At 32.7% G+C, this 23,647-nt stretch overlaps 3 protein-coding genes and 1 pseudogene across 4 annotated transcripts; 1 reads left to right on the top strand and 3 right to left on the bottom strand.

The window, feature by feature from the left end:
• Window positions 1–2,797: 2,797 nt before the first annotated feature.
• On the bottom strand, window positions 2,798–6,961 carry LOC110823688 (F-box/LRR-repeat protein 3-like). Of its 2 annotated transcripts, XM_022054124.2 has the most exons (8): window positions 5,885–6,952; window positions 4,969–5,094; window positions 4,668–4,793; window positions 4,201–4,594; window positions 3,992–4,121; window positions 3,613–3,907; window positions 3,262–3,513; window positions 2,798–3,160 (listed from the first exon to the last, which is right to left on the bottom strand). In XM_022054124.2, exons 1-8 carry the CDS (start codon window positions 6,536–6,538, stop codon window positions 3,065–3,067), a joined length of 2,073 nt encoding a protein of 690 aa, XP_021909816.2. In that variant the 5' UTR covers window positions 6,539–6,952; the 3' UTR covers window positions 2,798–3,064. The 2 variants fall into 2 exon arrangements, with proteins under 2 accessions (XP_021909816.2, XP_088070245.1); XM_088214119.1 differs by lacking the exon at window positions 2,798–3,160 and having other exon boundaries at window positions 3,325–3,493; window positions 5,885–6,961.
• A 1,007-nt stretch (window positions 6,962–7,968) lies between these two features.
• On the bottom strand, window positions 7,969–13,149 carry U2B'' (U2 small nuclear ribonucleoprotein B). Its single transcript, XM_022054254.2, has 5 exons — window positions 12,958–13,149; window positions 10,222–10,394; window positions 9,419–9,512; window positions 8,612–8,691; window positions 7,969–8,383 (listed from the first exon to the last, which is right to left on the bottom strand). Exons 1-5 carry the CDS (start codon window positions 13,028–13,030, stop codon window positions 8,114–8,116), a joined length of 690 nt encoding a protein of 229 aa, XP_021909946.2. The 5' UTR covers window positions 13,031–13,149; the 3' UTR covers window positions 7,969–8,113.
• Window positions 13,150–13,874: 725 nt separating this feature from the next.
• On the top strand, window positions 13,875–15,570 carry LOC110823844 (short-chain dehydrogenase reductase 2a-like). Its single transcript, XM_022054329.2, has 2 exons — window positions 13,875–14,343; window positions 14,489–15,570. The coding sequence occupies exons 1-2, from the start codon at window positions 14,264–14,266 to the stop codon at window positions 15,318–15,320; spliced, it is 912 nt and encodes a 303-aa protein (XP_021910021.1). The 5' UTR covers window positions 13,875–14,263; the 3' UTR covers window positions 15,321–15,570.
• Window positions 15,571–16,587: 1,017 nt separating this feature from the next.
• LOC148268978 (wound-induced protein 1 pseudogene) lies at window positions 16,588–18,625 on the bottom strand (annotated as a pseudogene).
• Window positions 18,626–23,647: the final 5,022 nt, after the last annotated feature.

The raw sequence follows: 23,647 nt of genomic DNA, 5'->3' as shown, positions 1-23,647 counted from the left end.
CAATCAGACGGATGCGATCGATCGCGATAGACGATTCAGATCAATGCGAGATGGTTATAAATACATCATATCACACGGGAACCTGAACCCTAACCGCCAGCCCCCCCGTCGGAGAAGAAGAACTAGACGCTAAAGAAGAAGGCTGACTGCTGACTGCCGCGGTACCGGAGTGACCATCGAACACCAAAAAAGGTAAAAATACCTCTTACTCGTTTGGAATTTGATTTCGAGTACGCTTGTGGCCAAATCGGAGTAAGAGGGATGATGGGTGAGACAAAAATCGCGGCCAAAGCCGGACGGAGCCGCTGGGCTAAAACCCCAAAATCTTTCTGATGAGCCCCTTTTCGATTTTTGTTTCACGTTATTTTTTTTTATTGTGTTCACCGTCCTTTTCTGTGCAGAGTAGCCGAAGAAAGAACCCCAGTCGCGAAGAAGGACCGGTGGAGTTGCTGCACCTGGAGGTCCCCCCCACTTGTAGGTTTAGTTTTTTAGTGATTTCCTGGCCAACCGAGGCCCTCAACGTCTTTTTCTGCAGGGATACGGTCAAAATTGGCCAAAACAGACCAAAACCGGCTAGGCCAAGGCGAATCACCTCCGTGGGCGGCAGAGCCAACACCGGAACCTCAAAATTGGTTAGAATGAGTTTTGGACACCGATTTTGAATTTTGTGAGGTATTTATAGGAATGTGACAAGTGTTTTAGATTCTACATAAAAAATTCAGGAAATTCGGTACCCATTAGGAGGCGTAATAGACAGTTCGATATATTGAAACACCGTTCCGGATAAGGATCCTTCACCCTATTCTCCATTACGGTAAATTCATCCTTAACGATGTATAATTTTGTGTTTTATGAAAAATTAGAAAATCCTAAAAATAATTACATGTTATTAGTGGAGGCGGAACTAGTTAGTTCACAATTGTATTGATTTCCTGTTTATTTTTCTGTATTGTCATACTTGCTTGATTTTCATATAATACATGTTATGAATTTATAGTTCAATAGTCTTATCAACTTATCTAGTTATTTTGGTTATATACCGTTAACATGAATATAATTTAATTAATATGTGAATGTGATATGAGATATTGATATGAATTTATTGGTTGTTTGTTAATAAAAATCTATATGTGAAAGACTTGCTAGTTATCCAGAGAAAGAGCGGACGAACCCGGTACATAGGGAATCCTACAGTGAACGTTACACGAATTTATGAATTTATTTTCCTTTAAGTTCTGAATTTCTATATTTTGGGCATTTACACGAACTTTTTAAAATTTTAATTTTCTGTGTACTTCAACTAATAATATTATATTGTTTGTTTAGAAATTAAACTAAGAAAAATTGTTACGTTTTAATATGTTCAATTAAAATTTCATAAAATAAAAATTAAACTTAATTAATAAAAAAATAATATATTTTAATCATATAATAAATAATATGATATTTATATTACGATAATAATATGAAATTATTCATTAATATATTTATATTTATAAATTATTATTTATTTTAATAATTGATACGTAATTCTTTTATAAAAAATTATAAAATTTTTGGGTATGTTCCTATATGTTATCCTACTCATCCTATTTATGAGCAGTATATGTGTATTAATTAATTCGTAAATATATATAACTTTTATAAAAAAATACTATTGTATTTATAGATATCTCAATATATTTCTTAGATAATTTTTAATAAGTCATGCTTAAATTATATATACATATATATAGTAAATAATATTATTTATGACATCACGAACGCTCTAATCATAATTAAAAAAGAATCCAAAATGCTGAAAAGCTGTAAAGTTAATATCAGTCTTCATTCTATGAAAGACATAATTTATTTATTTATTTATTAATTTTAAAAAGAATTATTATTATACATAACTAACCTTTTACTCATTATTGATTAATTTTTTAAAAAAAAAATCCAAAATTTACATAAAACTCATTAAAAAAAATTGTATACACGTGTAAAAATTAAAAAAATTGAGTCAGGTTTTAAATAATTTTATTTTATTCCATACTTTGAACAAGCAAACTAATCATGTATTCAGATCAAATACGTAATCCAATTTATGATGCCAAATAATTTATTAAAAAAATACATTAAATATATAACTTTTTTAGGATTATAATGATATTTGATAATCTAAAATATTATAAAATTAAATTTAAATAGCTTTAATACCAAGGTGTCATGCTACTTAAACATGAAGCTGGTTTAAGTGTCTAATAAATTTGGAATTTTGGTGATTAAGTCGGAATTTATATTTATTAAAATTATTAATTTTTTTGTTTTTGTAAATTTAGACATATTGTCAATTTACGTAAAATTAATTTTTATTTTATTTTAAGGATTAATTTTTCAAACATTATTAATTAGAATTGAGATTTGAAGAGAATTTGAAAAAAAAATTATTACTTTTAAGTTGCTTAATTTATTTATGAATAGAGATTTTTATTGGGAAAAAAAAAAATAGTTATTCAAGTTGCTTGATTCAATATGTATATATGGTGTGTGTGTGTGTGTATATATATATATATATCTGGGGCATGAAATTAAATTTTGGGTACGATAGATAAAAGAGTATTATTGGTGGAGGAGCAGAAGATTGTTTTGGTCAAAGTCAAGAAACTAGAGTGGATAAGAAGTGGTGGAGACCAATGATTGATATACTGATAGAAAAAACCTCAGTGAAGTGATGTGTTTGTAAACCTACTGGTCAAGTCTTTGATTCTCTGTCGATTTAAACGCCAAGAGACTAAGGAACAGGCCAAAAAACAAGTGTGAAATTTACTTCAGAGTATTATTCATTTTGTTAACTAAAACAAGCACAATCCTTCCCAAATAAAATTTCTCAGTTGTAGCAACCCAAGTATGGGAGTTGTTCTCGTTTTTGGACTAACCCAACATCTTAAAACACGAGCAATGAGCAACTCTCTTTTTTCAAGGGAAGTTGCTTCTCATTGGCTAAAGATTACTTGATATCCAATCTCATTTGCTTCTCTATCTTTCATCTCTTGATATCAGTGTTGGCCTGACATGGAATTGCCTAAGGAACATGCTGGTTTCCATTCTCTTCTCGGAGCAATGGAATTTCTTGATTCGTTTCAAAATGGAGTTTCCATTCCTTGGGATCCATTTCCACCTGCAAATAATTCTTATCATGACATTTCTGATTTGGGTTTTAATTTCCAAGCCATATATTCTATATGTATGTATTGTCAATCTAATTATGATTTAATTTACCTGGAATGCTTTATCTCTCCAATGAAAAACACACCCATGAGTCTCCATGTAATCAACAAGAGATCCGGGAAGCAATGACCTAAAGGAATTATGAAGCTTCACCTTTCTCAACCCTCTACAAGCCAACAGAGCAGCTGCCAGGCCATTAGCTGTCAAGCCTGACAAGTGCAAGATAGTTATAGTCTGCAGGCTGTTGATGCTACTCAATGCCATAAACCCAACATCTGTAACACTGCAATACGACAAGTTTATCTGCAATAACAAATTGAATGCGTATGAAAAAAAATTCTCAGTTTTCTTTTTCTCCCCTACAGTAATCTGGACTAAAAAGATAGAGAGGAAGTACAGTACCTGTTTCAGGTTCTGTGAGTGTCGAGCAAGCGAGAGCATCCCGTTGTCATTAATTTTTATACACTTCTTTACGTCCAGAACTCTAAGCTGCCTGCATCCTTTTGCAATGGCTGATAGACCTATCGATGAGACAGAATGGCATCCTCGAATTTCGAGTTCTTTCAAGCTTGAACATTTTGATAATGATATCAGTGATGTGTCACTTATTTTGTCATTATAAGCTATGTTGATAATCTCAAGTTCGGGGCAACCATGAGCAATTTCCTCAATTCCCATATCACTAATATCGGAGCACCTACATAAAAATCACCGAATTCAGGCTATTTAAGCATTGAAATTGCAGAATGGATATATGCAAAAGAATGGAAATTGCACAAACCTGTACAAATCAAGTTCTCTAAGCCTTGCACAGCCTCTTGCTACATATGCAAGACCATGATCATTTATATTAGGGCAAAGTCCGAGCTTTAAACTAGAAATCTTGGGACATCCAGATATGGATTTTAAGCCTGCATCATTGCACAAATCATTTGCAGAAAAGTATAATCAACATATATACATACATGTTTTAGATCAAAAGCTAGAAACCTTCATTGCAGATTTCATTGCATGTGACATCCAGCTCCTCCAAATGGCGACAACGGTCTCCAATCAATACGAAAGCATCCTTTGCTACCAAATCACAACATTCCATCCTAAGGGAAGTGAGAGCAGAACATGAATTTGTTATGCTATCTACAGACACATATGTTATCTTCCGACAACATGTGATGTCTAACTTCCTTAGTTGTTCATGTGCTTGTACGAGGAGGGAGAGTACTTCGTCTGTCACTCCTGAGCATTTACTTAAGCTCATCTCCTTGAGTGAGGAAAACCATTTTCCGATGGCTTTTATCCCGGAACAAGTAACCAAAAGACCATCTAGTTTGATCGATTGCAGATTTGGAAAATTGTGAAGGCAGGCTGCAAGATCAGCCGTGACCTGAACCACCATAAGAAACAAAATCAACATTGAACTAATAGATATGTTTAAATTAACAATGGTAACTAATTACCTTGAGGCACTGAAGGCTTCCAGCAAACCCACATGCCAAGTTCAGTTGTTTGAGTGAATCAGCTCCATTTGTCAAAGAAGACAGACCCACATGAGTTATTTTATGGCAGTTTGATATGTTTAGTCCCTGCAAATCCAAAAGAAAATCTAAAAATTTAGGAAGAACATTAATTTTAATAACATAAACTATATCGTAAAACGAAAAGATCATAGCCAAACCGAGTGAATGGATATATAAGTAACTATAAATCATGTTTTAGTGAGATTAACATACGTAACAAAGAGTAAGAAAAATACTAGACCTTGAGTGACTTGCAGCTGTGTTTGAGGGTACTGAGGCGATCATCATTAACACCAAGGCATCCCTCAAGGACTAAATCTTCAAGATGTTTTAGTTGAAAAATAGCTGAGAGGCATTTTCCCCTTATCTGTATTGCAAAAGAAGCAGAGAATATCGAGTTTTTAAGCTGCTAGAAAAAGGTTCCAATTTTATCACAAGTTCCAATTTGATTTTAAACTTTCCCGAAAGCCAAATTCAGTCCGAGAAGTGAGGGATCACATTTTTAACCAGAATCTATTATGGATGATGTAACTCACTAAAAGACTCTTGAGAGACAGAGAGAGATTTATTCTTTTTTTTTTTGTAATAAAAATATCTACGTTTTTTTTTTTAATTAGGTATCATGTACATGAGCATTGTAACATAACCTCTTAAGAAGTACACACCAATATGACTCAAATCTACACTATGTTACCTACTATCATTATGCACTAATCGAAACAGACATCCATTAATGGTTGGAAGCAACTTTTCTTTAGGAAAATTGCAACTTCAGGAAAGGAATCTTCATTAATACTCTAACCAACTTAAAGAAACACATACAGAAACCCCCATTGGAAAATGTAGGGATTAATGTAAAGATCATTTAATATACATTGATTTTTGCCACTCAAAATTGAATTCGGAATCAGGTTTTGGAAAGTCCAACAAAAAGCCAAACTATGTATATACCAAATCACATTAGAAATAAATTCAACCAATGATAACAACTCACACCAAATGTCATAATCAATTTGGTAGAGCACAAAAAGCTATACAGACTCTGTATTAAGTGCATGAAACAGAGATTTCTGGCGAAACTTTCTGGGGAACCAAACAGTGAAAAGCAGTAGAAACCTAAAAAGGGGAGGAAGAGAAAGGAGAAACTGAAAAATTACCGGCAAGTAAGAAAGATCCAAACTCCTAATTTCTTTACACTTCAAAGCAACCAGCTCCACACCCAAATCAGTGATACGCAAGCACCATTTTAAGCAGAGCAGCTTCAGATTTCTACACCCAACGGCTATGCACCCGATCCCCATGTCTGATATCAACTTACACCTTCCTAGCCATAACTTCTCCAAGTTCTTAGCCTCTGAAATTGCGGCGGCCGCGGCGTCGGTCAACTCCGTCCCGTTCGACAAATCAACCTCGACTAATCCCAAACAGTTGGTGAACAAAATGGACAACCCAAGGCTCGTGAAAAACCTCGATCTAGACAGGTTTATCGAGCGCAAAGTGGATTTCCACATAGAAGACGATGCGCTCAATGTTGAGTCATGTACGTGAGGACAAAGAGAGAGGTCGAGGTGGGAGACTAAACGGTACCTCCGGCTTGTTCTGGGCAGAAGCTCTGAGCGTAGAGGCTTCAATGATTTGCGATGACGAGACTCGATGGAGTAAAAGTCTTTGCAAACGAGAGAGAAGGATTTCTTAGCAAATGCGTCGTCGGCGAGATTGTCTAGGATCATGAATATTATATCTTCTGTCAATATATCAAATGGGTTCGTGCTGGTTGCTTTCATTCTTTTGTTGGTTTTGTGGGTTTTCATGGTGGGTGGTTATGGAGATAAAATTCTCTGAGACTGAAGTTTGTTTATTAGACTCTGGAAGTTAGGATTGACAATTGAAAATCCTTTCTCTCTTTTCTATAATTTTTTTTTTACCTATGTGATAAAGTGATGGAACGCGAGAGGTAATTTGTTTTCTTGATAATAATAGGATTTGAAGACTATGAGATATAACCGTTGCAAAAAAAGCGGCTGAAACTGAGCTGGTGGAACCGGGCCGTGAGCGTAGGGAGCTATGGGGAAGAAGATGACTGGAAAGTGAAATTACAGAAATGGGCTTCATTGCAATTTGCTTAAATCAGCTGTGAGAGTAATTTGTTAGAATGACCAAATTACCCTCATCATTCAGGGAATAAAGGGCAATTTAGGGAATTGGATGTTCAGAAAAAGAAGTTCCTAATAATGGAAAGGGGCAGACGTGATCTCATCCGGGGAAGTTTACATTTGAGGAAGGACAGATTCAACCGCACATGGTACGGTTTTTTCCTATAATATTTTATTTTGTTGTTTGGTACGGAGTTTATTTAATTTAGAAATAGATATTGACGTACGTTTCACGTTGTACGTCTTGCACTTCACGATCATAATGGCGTGTCACGCATACACCAATCAGAGTTCGACGTGCGGGCGACGCTCCATCATTGCGTCTTCACATTTTTAGACTTTGGTACTGGTATTCGATTTCGGCGAGATGCCCAGTCACCGAAGGACTCGACAAGTAAAAAAAAAAAAAAAAAACGGATACACCTTTTTGACGGAAGCCGTAAGTTGACGGTAACTAGGGTCCATCTCATCCGTTAAAAGGCTGGCCTAGTGGCCAGAAGATATGCCAAGAGACAGCCCATAAAAAGTGGCGTCAATAGTCAACACATGCACGTGAATTAAACGTCGAATTGTACAATAAGAAATTTGATTTAAAAAAAAGTCTACGTTGGATAATAACGTTATATTTTTTCAAGAATAAATTTTATAATATATAATGTTAATACACAAAAAATAAATAAATAAATAAAAACAAAAGCATAGAGTTTAAACTCGTTCCTGGTTCATTGTAACAAAATAAAAAAAAATTGATAACTAATACAATAAAAATTCATTATATACAATTAGATTTAATATTTAAATAAAACACAATAAAATCAAATTAAATATTAAACATAATGACTGCTGATAAAAATTAATTAATAAATAATAACTATATTTGATTAGTAAATCGAAAAACTTTAACCCGACATTCCTCATTACAATCTAGAGCAATTTAATAATTTCATAAATATTAGCCTTCAGTAGAAATTCAATTACTACATAATCAAAATGACACCGGTTAAATTTATGGCTTCCAAAGCCTTCAGCCAAATCGTGCGGATTCTGATAAGATTATCATTGGGCGTTGACCTACGTCTGTACGAAAATAATCAAACACATGGGAGGGTCTACACAATTGATCTCCAAAATCTACATTCTACATAACTGCTGCTATTGATAAATCTGTTCTACTATTACATATCCTCGGCAAAAACTAAAGCGCAAAACAGAGCAGTACAGAAACAAAACTCTTTACTTCTTGGCAAAGGTGATGGACATTGGATTTTGGGGTGTGATTTTGAAACCCTGAAGGGCCTGCATGGCCATGGAGGACTGCACATCATCCTCAAATTCTACAAAGGCAATACCTGGTTTTGCTTCGATCATTCGTACTTCTCTGAACCCGGGGTACTGTTCAAAGAGCACTTGCAGCATCATGCTAGTAGTTTCATGAGGCAAGTTTTGTATGAACAAGATATTATTCGGTGCAACTGCTTCTTGTGCACTTGACTGGAAAGAAGCCTGTACATAATCAATGCAGAAAGTTTTGTCATAAGCAACTTTAGTATGCTGCCCAATTTCTCCGAAACCCAATAGTCTTGCTAGGGTTAAATGGGAGCTAACGTTTTTAATTTTTAAGAAAATATAAAAGAAGATACTGTTTTCCTTTTTTTTTCTTGTTCTGGAAAAAAGAGCTAGTATTTCAAGCGCCAGCACAGGCACAGACCATGCACAAATCAGGAAACTTACAGCTGGGCCTCCATTTTGAGCACTTGCACCATTAGCCGTGGCTGATTGATGTGCTTCTTCAGCACGGCGTTTTCTTTCAGCTGGAGATGCACAATCTCTTTGTCAAAAAAATGTCACGTGAAACAAAAGAAAATAAAAAGAACACATCATTTTACACTGTACTGAAGGTCAATCAGAACAGCAATGCCATGCTTTCAGGAAAAAGATCAAGTACATTCAAAAGGGAGATACTACTCTCAAAAAATAGGATAAGATCACCAATTTGTTCTCACATAATTCCAGTAGTTTCTGGCATAAAACAACTGACAAATTTCATTGCACGATGAATCAAAAAATTGCTGTTCAGGAAATCAAATAGACAAATTCAATCTATCACCTGTCCAACTTATCTTAATGATACTCTTTTTCTCATGGTATGACAAACTTATAATAGTTTAATCATGAACACTGTGCAAAACCTAAAATGCTTCATTCATGGTTAAATGCTCAAAGATAAAAGCAACTCTTTAACGATTCTACCAATTTATCTACTGTCACAAAAACAACAATCTTTTATTATTATAAGCCGAGTGAAATGTGCTTAAACTGTGCTTATAATTTTTGAAACACCAATCTCCAAAAGAGAATGTTGTGTTACCCCTTGCCTCCTAATCCCACAATGTGCTTCAGTTAATACACTATACTTCTTGGACCAGAAGTAAATAAAAATGCAACGTTCATTCAGCAACTTAAGGCAACAGTTACTATGCTAATTGAAAAAATCTACTATCTAAACCAATAGAAAACAACTCAATTATTGACAGTTACCTTTTTCTTCTTGCTTCTTCTTCTTTTCTCTAGGAACATAACTTCCATCTGCTTTGGCGATACAATCTGACTTTGTTTTTGCATATTGTATGCGCTGCACCATATTATTCAAAGTTTTCATACCATTATTTTTAGCTAGTGATGTACCCAAAAGCACATTGTATATATTTGTGTTTAATTGCAAACTATGCCTTTTACATGCCCGTGACTACTGACGCATCATTTGCCATTAAATTAACCTGTTACAGTAGCTTCTTGTTGAATTTTATGCATGTCAATTCAGTCCATCATAGTCATCAATAGTTTACATTGGATTTCCCAAAATCAGACGCTAGGATTTCAAGATATGGAGGTATTATGAAACCAGATTTATACACTCTTTTAGCTTTTAAGTTGTTAGCTCAGAGACCCAACATGGCCTAATAAATTGTCAAGAAAATGGAAAACTAAAATACTAATAAGACAATTCTGACAATCTACCACCCTCATAATTTCCAGTAGCACTGCATCAATCTTTGATAAGAAATCAAAGCTTTGAATGGGTCCAAATCTAATTTTCCATTCCACTAAAAGTTAATGAGATTTAAACACACTGATCTTCACTATCATTGCCAGGATCCCCTCCAAACCTTTCTCTAAAAGAGAAATAAAATGCTCATGAAGCTCCTAAAGAATAGAAAGTAGATAGCAGGATTGGGTTGACTACCAAGAAGACCGGAAGTCATGGAATTAATGCCCTTGTCCCTTAATAATAAACAAACAAATTTGTAAAAATGGCAGAAGAAGTTTCTCAAGCTTATTACCATAGGTTTATCATAAAATGGGAAATTTTGCATCTGTCTCACTGCATTACTGGCAGCTGTCACTTCACTGAAAACTACCCATGCTTGTCCTCGAAGCTTGGCTGTCTTCAATGCAACAACATCTAAAATCCTTCCATATTGAGAGAACAGACAATACAAAGATCTCTTCAATTCTGACAAAGAAAAAGGTAATCTTAATTGAATCTGTAGCAAGTTCAACATCAAGAATTGTTTGAAACAAATTAACAATATAATATTCATTTGGAAATATATCACATAATTCATTTTCGCTATATTTAAATAAATCATGAAAATTTAAAACCTTTCGAACCTACTTTTCGTTTGATTAAAGTCTATTTTAGTCCAATTTATTACTATATCTTAATTATTTGACATGTAGAATTTAATAATAATTATGTTTGATGCATGATTGAATAAAATCCACTAATACATTCCATTAGAAAATGATAGATTTGTATTTTCATATATCAAGAAAGGAATAACAAAATAAATAATTTGAATTGAATATAGAATTAACTTGGAATTAAAATGCTACTTTCACTCAAATCTCTCATTTCTTTCTATTGTATTCTCATGCTATGTTATAAAATTTAAAACTAAACCAAACTCAAACTTAATCAAATTAGAATTTGATAAAACAAACAAGAGTGTGAGAGTTATTTCAACAAAGGGCTACTTCAATCATTTTCTCTAAACTCTCAACTTCATTTCCAAATTCAATTAAGCTTATTACAAGTTCGCGGACTAGAAGAGGAACTTTTTATCTAAAGGAGGGAGGCTTACTTTGATAAAGAGCACATTGTCAAATTTGCCAATTTATTACCTCTCTCTCTATTAACTATTCCGGCGAGTGTTGCAACTAAACTTGAAAGGATCCAATGTAAATTCCTTTGGGGTGATGAGGAGGGGAATAGGAGGTATCATTTGGTGAGGTGGACTGAGGTCAAGAAGTCTGTAGTGGAGGGGTGTCTCAGCCTTAGATCTATTGTGGAGATGAATTATGCACTTCAAGGCAAATGGCTGTGGAGGTTTGGCAATGATGACGGAAAACTTTGGAGAAGGATGGTGGAGGCAAGGTGGGGGAATTGGGAAAGGGATGGGAGGAGAAGGGGAAAATATAAACCACATAGGATGAGTCTTTGGAAGAAAGTCAGTGGGGGAGGCAGTGGGTTTTTGGAGTGTGTTGGGTGGCATGTCGGGAATGGGAGGGGGACTCGTTTTTGGCAGGATGAATGGTTGGGTGAGGGTAGACTGAAGGACAGGTTTTTGAATATATACTTCATAGCTCATGAGAGAGACATCATGGTCGAGAATGTGTACGAGGGTGGTGATTGGTGGTGCAGCTGGAATGTGAGGGTTAAACGACACTTGAAAGACTGGGAAGTGGAAGAATACTGCAATCTGCTCAGTTGTCTGACGGAAATTAAGCTAATGGAGAATGGGGACAGCAGGTTTTGGACAAGCAGAAGGGCTTCTCAGCGAGGTCATATTACAATTTCTTGTGCAAAAAAGAGAATGATGGTTTGCTGTCAGCACCTTACATGCAGATTTGAAAGTCAAAAGCTCCTCCCAGAATATCTTTTTTTGCTTGGGAAGCTGCTAGAGGAAGTATCCTTACTATTGATATGTTGAAAAGGAAAGGCAACATTTTGGTAAACAGATGCTATCTCTGCAAAAGTGCTGAGGAATCATCCAATCATCTCTTACTCAATTGCCTAGTTGTTTACAATATTTGGACAAATGTCTATGGGATTATGGGGTTAAATTGAGTTTGTACGGATGCTGTTGGCAAGGAACTATAGGCTTGGTCGGCTATATGCAAAAAGAAAAAACATTTATTCTTAGTTCCACTTACCATTTTTTGGATTGTGTAGAAGGAAAGAAATATGATAGTTTTTGAGAATATAAAAACTGACTTTATAAAAATTAAAGATAGATGGATTAACACTTTTGGTTCTATATTATTGGGTCATGACATGAAAGATTGAAATGAGATTGGAATGGTCATCAACCACTTGACAGATATGTAAATTTATTTTGTATACGCGCAGTATCCCTTGCTACTATTGTCCATAATAATACTTCTATTTTATATTTTTTTGAAAAAAAAAAACAGTTTAAAATACACTTAATTCCATACTGAGTTCATCTTGAAATATATAAACGTATATATATGCTTATATAATTTACAATAGTTTTAGACGTCGAAACATATATCTGCCAGAGAATTTCATATTTTTCTCTTGGAATTCATTGTCCAAAACATAATCTAAGATGAAGGAGGTTGCTACATACACTTAAACGTTTCCCTCTATGAGTACTTTGAAAATATCAGCATATGCTAAAATAGAAGTAAAAAACAGCCAAACTACGAAATAAGTACTCTCAAATTTCTGAAGTTAACCACACGCTGAATGAAATATTGTCTCGCCAAACAAGCAGACTCAGGTAAAAGGAGAAAAATAAAAAATAAAAATCTATCAGCCGCTCCAGCAATCAATTGCATTCCTACACACTGAAGAAATCCACAGGGATGCGGAACTTCAACAAAATTATAGCATCCAACTTGGAAATTTTAAAATAAAACCCTAATACAAAAAATTAGAACCTAACAAGTTAATTTCCTTTAGCTTTTCCTCACCAGAAACCAAACAGAAATGTAAGAAAGCAAACTAAAATTTAGCTGCTATAGTAAACGAAAGTGGAAAATCTTACCTTCTTTTTTTATCTTTTCGTTGAGATTCTTGATGTATATAGTTTGGTTTGGAGGTACATCCGCTGTAAGCATTCTCGCTAAAACCCCACACAGAGAGAGAAAGAAGAATAGGAAGACGACGAGCCGGGGCCTGTGTTCGAGAGGGAGAGAGGGAAAGGAATGAGCCCTAACGCAAAATTCAGAAGAAAAGAGAAGGGCGTTTCCGTAAATGAGTAGGCTAACGAGGTTTAACATTAGCTACTCAACGGTGTCGTTTCGGTGAGGAAAGTCACTTTCGGAGTGGTTGCTTCTGGTCGTCTAAATTAGGCCCATGGTAAGTTCTTGTCTATGGACTCACTGCTGGGCTTAGAAGTTCAGAACCTGTCCACTCAATCACTTTTGGGTTTGAGCGAAATTAGTTTGGAGTTTGGAATATTTTATATTTATTTTTATCAAAAATTCTTGGAATTACAAGGAATCAAGCAACATATACGTACAAACATCCATTACATATATATATATATATATATTTATACACATAAATAACTTCACAGATATATGTACATGTGTATATATACTGCATCCATATAATTTCTTTTTAGTTCGTTATTGAAAAAGATAGTTGGATATTGTTTTGCTTGGTTGAGTCGTTTTGATTACGTAACATACCTAACATGCAACCACGGATAACTGTTTGCATTTTCTCAAAATCTTGGAATTACAAGGACTCAAGCAACATAGACAGACAAACTTTCATTGTATATATATTTATTATACACATAACATATATTTCAATTAAATTTAATATTTCAAATTTACTTTAAATTAATAATTGAATTTGTGATACAAATTTACATCACCATGAAACAGTTGTATTTATTAAAAAAAATAAAATTATTTTCTGATTATTTTAGTTGAATTAAGAGTTTGTGAAGTATCAATTTGTTTTGATGAAATCTTTTGGTTCTCTTAAAAGGAGTATGGTGTACCGATAGATCCTTATACCAAATGAAGTGCGGGGATTCCCAATGTATATGGTTTACTTCTTTTGCAGGACTCATTTTTGGTGAGGAGAAAGAAATTCTTCTAGAAAAAGAGAAAAGAAAAATTCATATCCGATCTTCATATACTTTTCTTCTCTTTTATGTATACATAAAACCAGAAGTTTATTATATATATATATAATAAAGAGGCACATACCCTTTGTTTACTCAATCATCATCATCTTCAAGCATCTTTCTCTCTCTGATCTATTTCTCCTGTTTCATTAGCCATATATATACAGACACACACACACACACACATATATATGTGCCTGCTGAAGAGATGTCTGAGAAAACCCTTCAAGGGGCTCAAAATGTCATGGCCAAAAATGATGATACCAGCTCCGTTGTCTCCTCAAAAAGGTCATTACAGTATTTTGGTTTCTAATTGTTTTTCTTTAATGATAAGAGCATCATGCCGATCGACTAAATTTAGATGATAAAACTAGCAAATAATTAATTATTTATTTAATAATTAATGTTGTATTTTGTTTGTAAACTTTTGCAGATTAGAAGGAAAAGTGGCAATCATAACAGGAGGTGCTAACGGGATAGGAGAAGCAACATCAAGACTCTTTGCAATGCATGGAGCCACAGTAGTCATTGCCGATGTCGATGACATAAACGGCGTCTTTTTAGCCAATTCGCTTTCCCCTTCCGCCACCTACATTCACTGCGATGTCCGCTCGGAGGAAGACATCGAGAACCTCATCAACACAGCGGTCTCCCGCTTTGGCCGGCTCGACATTCTTTTCAACAACGCCGGAGTTCTCGGAAATCAGTCAAAGCGGAAGAGCATCATTGACTTTGACCCGAAAGAGTTTGACCACATAATGCGGGTGAACGTCAGAGGAGCTGCTCTCGGCATGAAGCACGCGGCGAGAGTGATGGTTGGGAGAGGAAGCGGCTGCATAATATCGATGGCGAGCGTGGCTGGTTGCACGGGCGGGATGGGTCCGCACGCTTACACGGCTTCGAAACACGCCATTGTTGGGTTGACGAAGAACACGGCTTGCGAGCTGGGACGATACGGGATTCGGGTTAACTGCATTTCACCATTTGGGGTGGCTACTTCTATGCTTGTTAATGCATGGAGGAAGAAGAGATGGGATGATGGTGATGACGGTGATGGAGTTAGGGTTGGTGTTGACGAGGAAGAAGTGGAGAAGATGGAGGAAATGGTGAGAGGATTAGGGTATCTAAAGGGTGCAACATTGAAAGCCAAAGATGTAGCAGAGGCGGCGCTTTATCTTGCCAGTGATGAGTCCAAGTATGTTAGTGGTCATAACCTGGTTGTGGATGGTGGAGTCACTACCTCAAAAAATTGTGTGGGGTTGTAGCTTGGTTTGCTTCTCTAGTTTTATTTGCCTCCATTTTTATTATTTTTTTCAGAAAATTAACTTCAATTAACCATGCATTGGAAGATTTTATTGAAGCAATGGAGCCAAGAAATCGGGTGGCTTACATACAGATACTTAATGCCCATACTCGATATGATTTTTCTTTGAAATGTCTGTATTCCAATCTCTACACAAATCCAATCCCTGTTACAAATTGATTTTTAGTATTATGATGACAAAATCATGTCAATTCCATAATCGCACTCATTATAATTTAGTATTATAATGATTTATTTTCATAGATAAATATGTATTATATTCTATTTATCATAAAATTTATTCTAGAAATATATAAAATTTATTTTTTAAATAATTAATTACAAAATTACACAGTTTATTAATAAAATTTATATTAAACTAATTAGGATCGCAGTTTCTTTTATTTTCTTTTTTGTTCAGCATCAGTTGAACCAAGCCAAGCTAGAGTCAAGAATACAGAACCATGGGTTTTACCGGAGCAAGTCAGCTTCATCTAAACATTTTAAAAACATTAAATATATGACAGGTTTAAAAAATATCTAACCAATTAACTGGGTCACCATATCTTGGTCCTAGTATCTCGTTGGGTTCGGCCTGAGTCCAACATGGTCTGGACCATTACCACGTCCGGCGTCATCACAACAATGATCCTGCCATATATTAACAGGACTGTTCATTTTATCGGGCGGTTCGGCCCACTTTTCATCTCATATTTTGGTAGATTAGGAATGAACTTTCTAGCAGGAAACAGATATTCAACACGTATAGTACTTTTTCATTCGCATCTGCAGAATGGCAGAGTTAAATTGGAAACCATGTTCTCCCTCTCTCATTTTAAAGATTCGGGTCGGGTCATATAAATCAGTTCGTCAAGGAAGACCCGATCCAAATCTCATGTATCTGCAAGTTTTCAACCCCATCAAAATTTCTTATTTATTACAATAGTACATTAAGAAATAAAGAAAGTAAAATATAGGTAGCAGGTAATATTTCCTTAACTCGACTTGTATGCCATTACACCAAACAGTATTAACTACTCCACGATCACGAATATATAAGACAACAAACATATATGCATGCATGCATGACATATACACTAAAACAGGATAGCAGACCCCTGAACCCCTCAACATGGTATTGGAAGTCATACATACTTATATCATGCATACATAGATTCATATATATATATATATATATAAAATTTGTATACATATGGATTAGTAGTACGTTAGAGAGCTAAAACTAGACCGGGCACGGACTTGTGATCGCAGAGCTTGCTCTGCCAGATACTCTGGCAAGTACGGGAGGGAGAAGTGACAGCCGGTGACGAAATCGCCGGAGAACCGGGAGGGCTGCCGAGAAGGGTGACGGTGACGGAGGTGTTGAAATACTCTCTCACCTGAGTAATAATCCCATCAGTGACGGTCCAGGCGTGAACCCATGAGCCCGAGCGTTGATCGTCACTATAGCCTTCCACTACAACAATTGACCCGAAAGCCGCAATGGAAATGGGAGAGAATGTGAAGGAGGAGGACGAAACGACGTCGTTTGTTGATGGTGGTGGTGACGACGACCGGCCGGTGAGTAAACGCATCAAGTGCTGGTGAGTTGGCGGGCCATGGAACCACCACTCGAGGTCAGATGCGAGCAGACGCTGCACCACGTGGACATCACGTGAGCTCAGAGCTTGGTATAGGGCAGTGACTACCCTCTTGTTTTCTTCTTGCTGCTCCAGGCTTAATATTTCTCCTTGAGGGTCTGCCAGTTCTGTTAATAAGAGTGTGTAAGTGTGTTGTGTAAATATAGGAGTGTATGTTTTGTTGTGTAAGAGAGTAGTGAAGGGAGGTGGTGGAATGAGAGAAGGTATATATAGAAGGGAAGTATGGACGGTGGCGTTGCATGGCAAGGGCTGATTGACAAGGGGCCCATCAAGTTGACAGCCAAGTGAATGCCACCTTAATAATTATATATATATTTAATTAATTAAGACATAATTGGCTTCCACTTTTTTTTTTTTTTTTTTTTTATATTTCGTATATGTCATCAAGATACTATTATAATCTACTCCACGAGTGGTAAGAAGGTTCAAGGAAGCATCGTTTCTAAGAATTGGGTGTAAATAAAAAATTAACACATGACTATATATCTATGAGATATAATATGTATTCGTTGTAACGTGCGTGAATGCTATATGACTATAGGTATATAAATATATAAATATTTTGATTTATTAATTATTTTTTAATCAGATAGTTGATTTATTTATTTATTTATTAAAATTTATGAACTTAATTTAAGTTGTAATTCTGTATCTTTTCGTACATAATTATATTTTTATTAACATATGATATTTAATTAATAAAATATATGTAATTTAAAGTTAAAAAAAAACAATAAGTAGACATCGCTAAGTAATATGGCATGGATATACCTTCATTATGGTATTAATGAATTATTTCTTAAACTTTTTAAAAAATCCTATAATTAAGTTCATTAATAAGTGAGAATTTGTACCTTATTTATAATTAGACAACAAAATATAATTTAAATGAACAAAAAATATGTTGTTGGCCATGATTTTTCTTTTTTAGCTTTGCTAGTGATATTGTTAATAGAGCATGCTTTATTTTATTTTATTTTTTAAATGACTTTGGAATGTCATCGTATATTATAGTTTATATAATTTAGACGATTAATCTCCTAAAAGGTATGTATAACTTGTTTGGTTCTACTTTTTCAAGAATAAATCTTTATTAATTGGGTCTTATAGAGATATTGGATTAAAAAGCTTTTTGCAGTGTTAATTAAGAGCCGTCATGACCTCTTTTGTATCGAGGGTCATTTTGTTCTTATTCTTTCATGTTCTTCTTTTTATTATTTTTCATTATATTGAAGAGAACTATTCAACATTATGCTTTTCAATTCAAAACAAAAGATAAATAATATTTTTTTTAGATTTTTTATGATCAAAGTCTTAAAATTCATAGACCTTATGATGTTTTACTTATTAGAGGCTTAAGTTTGCACACCTTACTCCATTATTTTTAATAAAGGATTTAGGTTTTATGTTGAAAGACTTTAAATTTAACTTATTGAGATACTTTTAAAATATATATATTTTTTAATTAGCAAATGACAAGAAAGCTGATAATTATCTTTCGTTGTCATCTACAACTTATAAAGTAAATAATAAATACTTTTTAGAGCAGTTGGAAGGCATAAATTGAACCATGCTTTGTAGGAGGGGTACCACAATCATAAGACATGGTTCAACATGGTAAAATCAATGGCTTCTACAAAAACATAATAGTTTTAAACTTCTTTTACATATTCTATTAAGTTGGATAAATCATTCTCGTGTTGCCATTTTGAAATATTTTGAGAGACACTAGCTTACTATTTCAAGTAAAATGATGGCCTAGATGTGATTTTTCTTCGGGTTTTTTTGTAAATTTTTATGTGGTAGCAAGGACAACCGAATAAGATGAGTTATCATTTATTTTTTTTTTTTCAACTTCAGGATTTCTTCAATTGAATTTTATTTTTGAAGGGATGTAGTTGACAACACATTGGTTTTGGTTTATAAACTCTTCAATATATTTTTTGAATTAAGTTAGCCATATTGAATTTTCAGATTTTTAGTTGCTTTGAGAGTTCTAGATGATATTTATTTGTCTACTCAATTATTTTCTAATGACTTTTGGAATGATCTCATTCGAGATTTTTAATTGTATTTCTTATATTAACAATGATATTAAACTTATAATATTCGTCTTAACAACAGTTTTTTCTCTTAAAAAAAAAACAAAAACTTAACTCTATGATAATTATCAAAAAGTTAGTAGCAGCTTAAGATTAAATGTAATATTGGTGAATAGTTAGAGAGAATAATATTAAAAGTACAGGACGAGTTTTTTTAACAGTATGCATCCAATGCTCATATTAAAGATCTAATTTTAGTGTAGAGCAAAATGAGAGTATATATATAAATGTAGACTTGTATGAATGAATGTAGACTTGTATTTTGAAGGACATTATCGTAAAGAATATTATAAGGATTGCTTAAAGTGGGGTTATGTCGACACCCTCAAAAACACTAGACCCCATTAAATTTTTTAGATGACTACATAGCACATATGGTTAATAAAATGATAGTATATATAAAATATAAATATATACATACATACATATTATGATTATGGCTCTTAAGATAAGCGAGTGGTCAATTAAATCTCAGCAATATGGTCTCTTTTTGAGAGGCCTCGACGGAGAGAACAAATTTGTTCTCTATCAATTTTAAATTCTATTATGTATTGGATGATCTCAGTAATCCAGACTATAATTTATCATTTCATCATACTTCTCTAAATTAAAATTTATTTTATTATTAATTAACGTACTTTAACTTGTTGATTATTATACTTTATATATCCAATAACTAGTAAGTGATATAGTATTTTAAAATTTAAGTTAAATCAATAGAATATTTAAGACTAAATATTTTGTTTGTTGAGAATTCAACTTGATTAGCTAGTAAGTAAAATGAGCATTACTTCCAACTAAAAGAATATATATACTGTTATCATTTTGTTCTTTCATTCTAAACCTTGCTTGTAAAAACAAATTTAGTCATATGAATATCTATGCATATGTATATATATATATATTACAAGTACAATCTTTCGGTGGGTTTTTTTTTTTTTTTGGTCCTAGGAAGGCAAATGAGCAACAAGTCAACAACACTAGTAATTGACAACATTTAAATTCATATATTGCCACTTATGGAAATTGTAATGACATAATAATTGGTGTTTGACAAGAATGTTAGGTGTATAGTTGGTGGACTATACATTTATAATGACGTTTAACACGCTTTATACCCCACCATAGAATTATAATGATCAATGACGTCGTAACATGCTCTATACCCTATATATATAGAGTTTAGAAAAAAAAAAATAATTCAGTTTTGTAGTTGAGATTTTTTTTAATTTAAAATATTGTGATATTTTTTGACAATTTATTAATTTTTAATTCAGATATCAATTAAATTAATTAAATAGTTTATTCCATTAATGTGTTGATTAATTCTTTAACATTTTTTTTTCCACAATAATGAAGAAATGAATTTAACTAATATCTAATTTACAAGTTAGTGAATTGAAAAACAAAATATCAAATTTGAAAATCTAAAATTAGAAAGAGTTAGATTAAAATTTGAACTAAAATTTATACGTACATCCTCAAATTTCGAACTTAATTCATAAAAATACTATTCTATTTGTCTCTATTATACATAAGGTCTAAACATCTTTATACTGAATTATTTATAAAGTTGACAGCATAACAAATATGAGATGGATATGAGTAAATTTATGCATGACCAGAACTTCAATGCAGAAAAATTAAATCTCCCAAAACTTAGGTGGGTTTAATTTTTTATTATTCTTTTAAATCATAGCATATTTATGAATATATATATATATATATTTTATTTGTTAAAATAAAAGATATGTGCATAAAAATCATTAAGAAAAACATAATCTTCTAAAATTCAAAATTTTCTATCTTCTCCATCTTTCATGTGGCAGACAACACCTAACCCTAAACCTCTTCCTCTCTCTTGTTCACTTAATTTTTCTTCTTTTCTTTTTCTTGTCGTAGCTCATTGGCTTTTCCTTTTCATTTTGTCGTCGCTCCTCGCTCATGATCACTCCTTGTCCACTGTTGCTTACTTGCTCCTCAAGAGATCAAGAGGGAAGGAAAGAAGAGATGTGCAAAGTTGAGGTGGAAGAAAGATTACTATTTATTTATACATATTAATAAAATTTTATAAGTACAATGAGATATGAGTTTGAGCCAGTTTTAAAACGTTAATGTTGAATTTATCATATTCTACACTAATTTTGCCGTCAAACTATACTTGTTTTGTTTTAAATTTAATTTTTTTTTTAAAAAAAAATCGTATTGAGTTGAGTTCATAAAAGTCGAACAAAACGAATTCGTACAGATTTTAATATACGTAATTATATGTACAAAGTTTTTTTTATTTTTTATTCTTGTTTATAATTTTTTTCAATTAGATACGCACCGACAATATTTAAAGTATGATTTTTTTTTTTTTTTTGAGTGGCCTAGTGTGAGGTATTTAAATTCAATTTGTGATTATGTTTGTAAATTTAAATGTTTAAATGATGAATAAAACGAGAGGAAAAAAGAAGAAGAAGATGATGAAACGAGAAGCCAAATTAATTGAGATTTTTATACTATATACATATACATAATTACACACACATATCTATATATATATCTCTATAAATGTTTACCTCAAAAATCATTTTTAACCACAAAGTTTTCATCTTTGGTTATTATTTTATGATAACCGGTTAACCAAGTGCACATTAAAAAGTTAAACTTGGTTAAATAAATAAATACTACAAACAATATATAAAATTCAACCACAAAATATATATATGTACATATATAGATATATAAATATATATATCTCAGTAGAGAAAACCCGTTAAAAAATTATCACCATCACACTAAAGCTAGAAATGTTATATGGAATTTTACTTCATTAATTGCGCTTTGACAATGCACAAATATGAATTATGGACCACGTAATATTCGAAAATGACATTTTTTTTTTATATATGGTTAATTGTAGCTAGTGCTATATACATACATACATATATATATATATATATAAGCAATGCAGTTGTGAATTAATATTTATATGTATATTTGCTAAATTCAATTTTCAGATTATAAAATAACTTGATATTTTATTGTTTATTATTAATTACAGTTGTGGGTTGAAAAAAGGTAGAGATTAATTTAATGGTTTCGACTTTCGGCTATACTGCGAAATTAATTGTTTTTGAGGGTAGGGCAACAACTAGAACAAGTTGAACCCAACCCTCTCCACGGCGGCTGGCTTCACTTAGAAACGTAATTAACTTTAAATAAAACTCATTAAGGTTAGTAAAACCATTTATCAATTAATAATTATATACACATATTATAAATCAATTCATTAATATATTCCTAAAATTTAAATTTATTAATTTATTTTTGATTGTTGATCATTAATTGAACTGACTAAATATATTTGATAGATTTAGTTTTGGTTGTTACGTACAGTTCGGTCGGTTATAATATTTTTATTAATTTTTTAAATTTTTAAAATGAATCGATCGGATGCTCTTTTCTTCATAACTCGATTAAAAATCATAATATTTTATATATGAAGAAATATATTAATTATTTCGTTACAATACAATGTTACTTATAATTATCGTAATTCTTTTGGGAGCCAACTAAAACAATCTTAGATTTCTTGAAGAGTAATCTTTATAGATCTCAAATACATCTAAAACTAACTTTAAAGGCTAAAATTTTTTATAATCCTTGGGTTGATCTTAAAAAATTTCGAACAATTAGAGCATTGATTCTTAAAAGCCTCATGATCCTTTAAGGGCTCAATGTAGGTGACCATAATAACTTTAAAAACCAACCCCAATAACCCTAAATGCTTTGAAAACTAATCTCATAAAATGTTAAATACTTTAAAAATATAAAAAAAATTAATTAAGTCGTTATAAACTAATATCAAAATAAAATTATTTCTACTGTTATATCATATTTAAATATTAAAATTTAGGTATTAATAAATTTATAATGATCTTATAATTCATATTGAAAAATTAGTACCAAACCTCATGTCTCTACATATAGATACTACCTCAACCGGTAGGACGCTTAATCGATTAATCTTTACTATATTATTACGGTAAACTACCAATTTATATTTTATTAATAAATAATATTTATCTAATACCACTATTATCTCTTATGAGTATAAAATTAGGTTTTTTTTTTTTTTTTTTTTAAAAAAAAAAAAGGTTCTTGAAAGCTTCCTTTATTTCTTTAAAAAAAAAATTCTTTATCAAAACTTTTACCATCTAATACTCCTGTGGTCACCAAATTGGAATGAGATTGGGATGCAATAGCTTTTATAATGAAAATATTTGGTACTAGATTTGATTGGTTGAATTGTGATTCTAAGGAACTATCATTGTAAAACATTCTACAACTATGATTCCATGACTGGGGTAGGTCATCAATCATAATTACAATTTGTCTTACAGTCCTTTTTTTTTTTTTTTTTCTTCTTCTAGTTTTTGGTCAATTATACACATGCTTTCTATAATTAAATATCTAATACACCTTTTAATAAAGTATAATAGAAGAAGATGTTTTAGTCAATCGTAATTAATTGTACT

The sequence above is a fragment of the Carica papaya genome, chromosome 2, assembly GCF_054855325.1.
Source record: "Carica papaya isolate Zhongbai chromosome 2, ASM5485532v1, whole genome shotgun sequence".
NCBI lineage: Eukaryota > Viridiplantae > Streptophyta > Magnoliopsida > Brassicales > Caricaceae > Carica > Carica papaya.
Note: the sequence above shows the minus strand (reverse complement) of the source record. Positions and strands in the feature narration are given on the sequence as shown.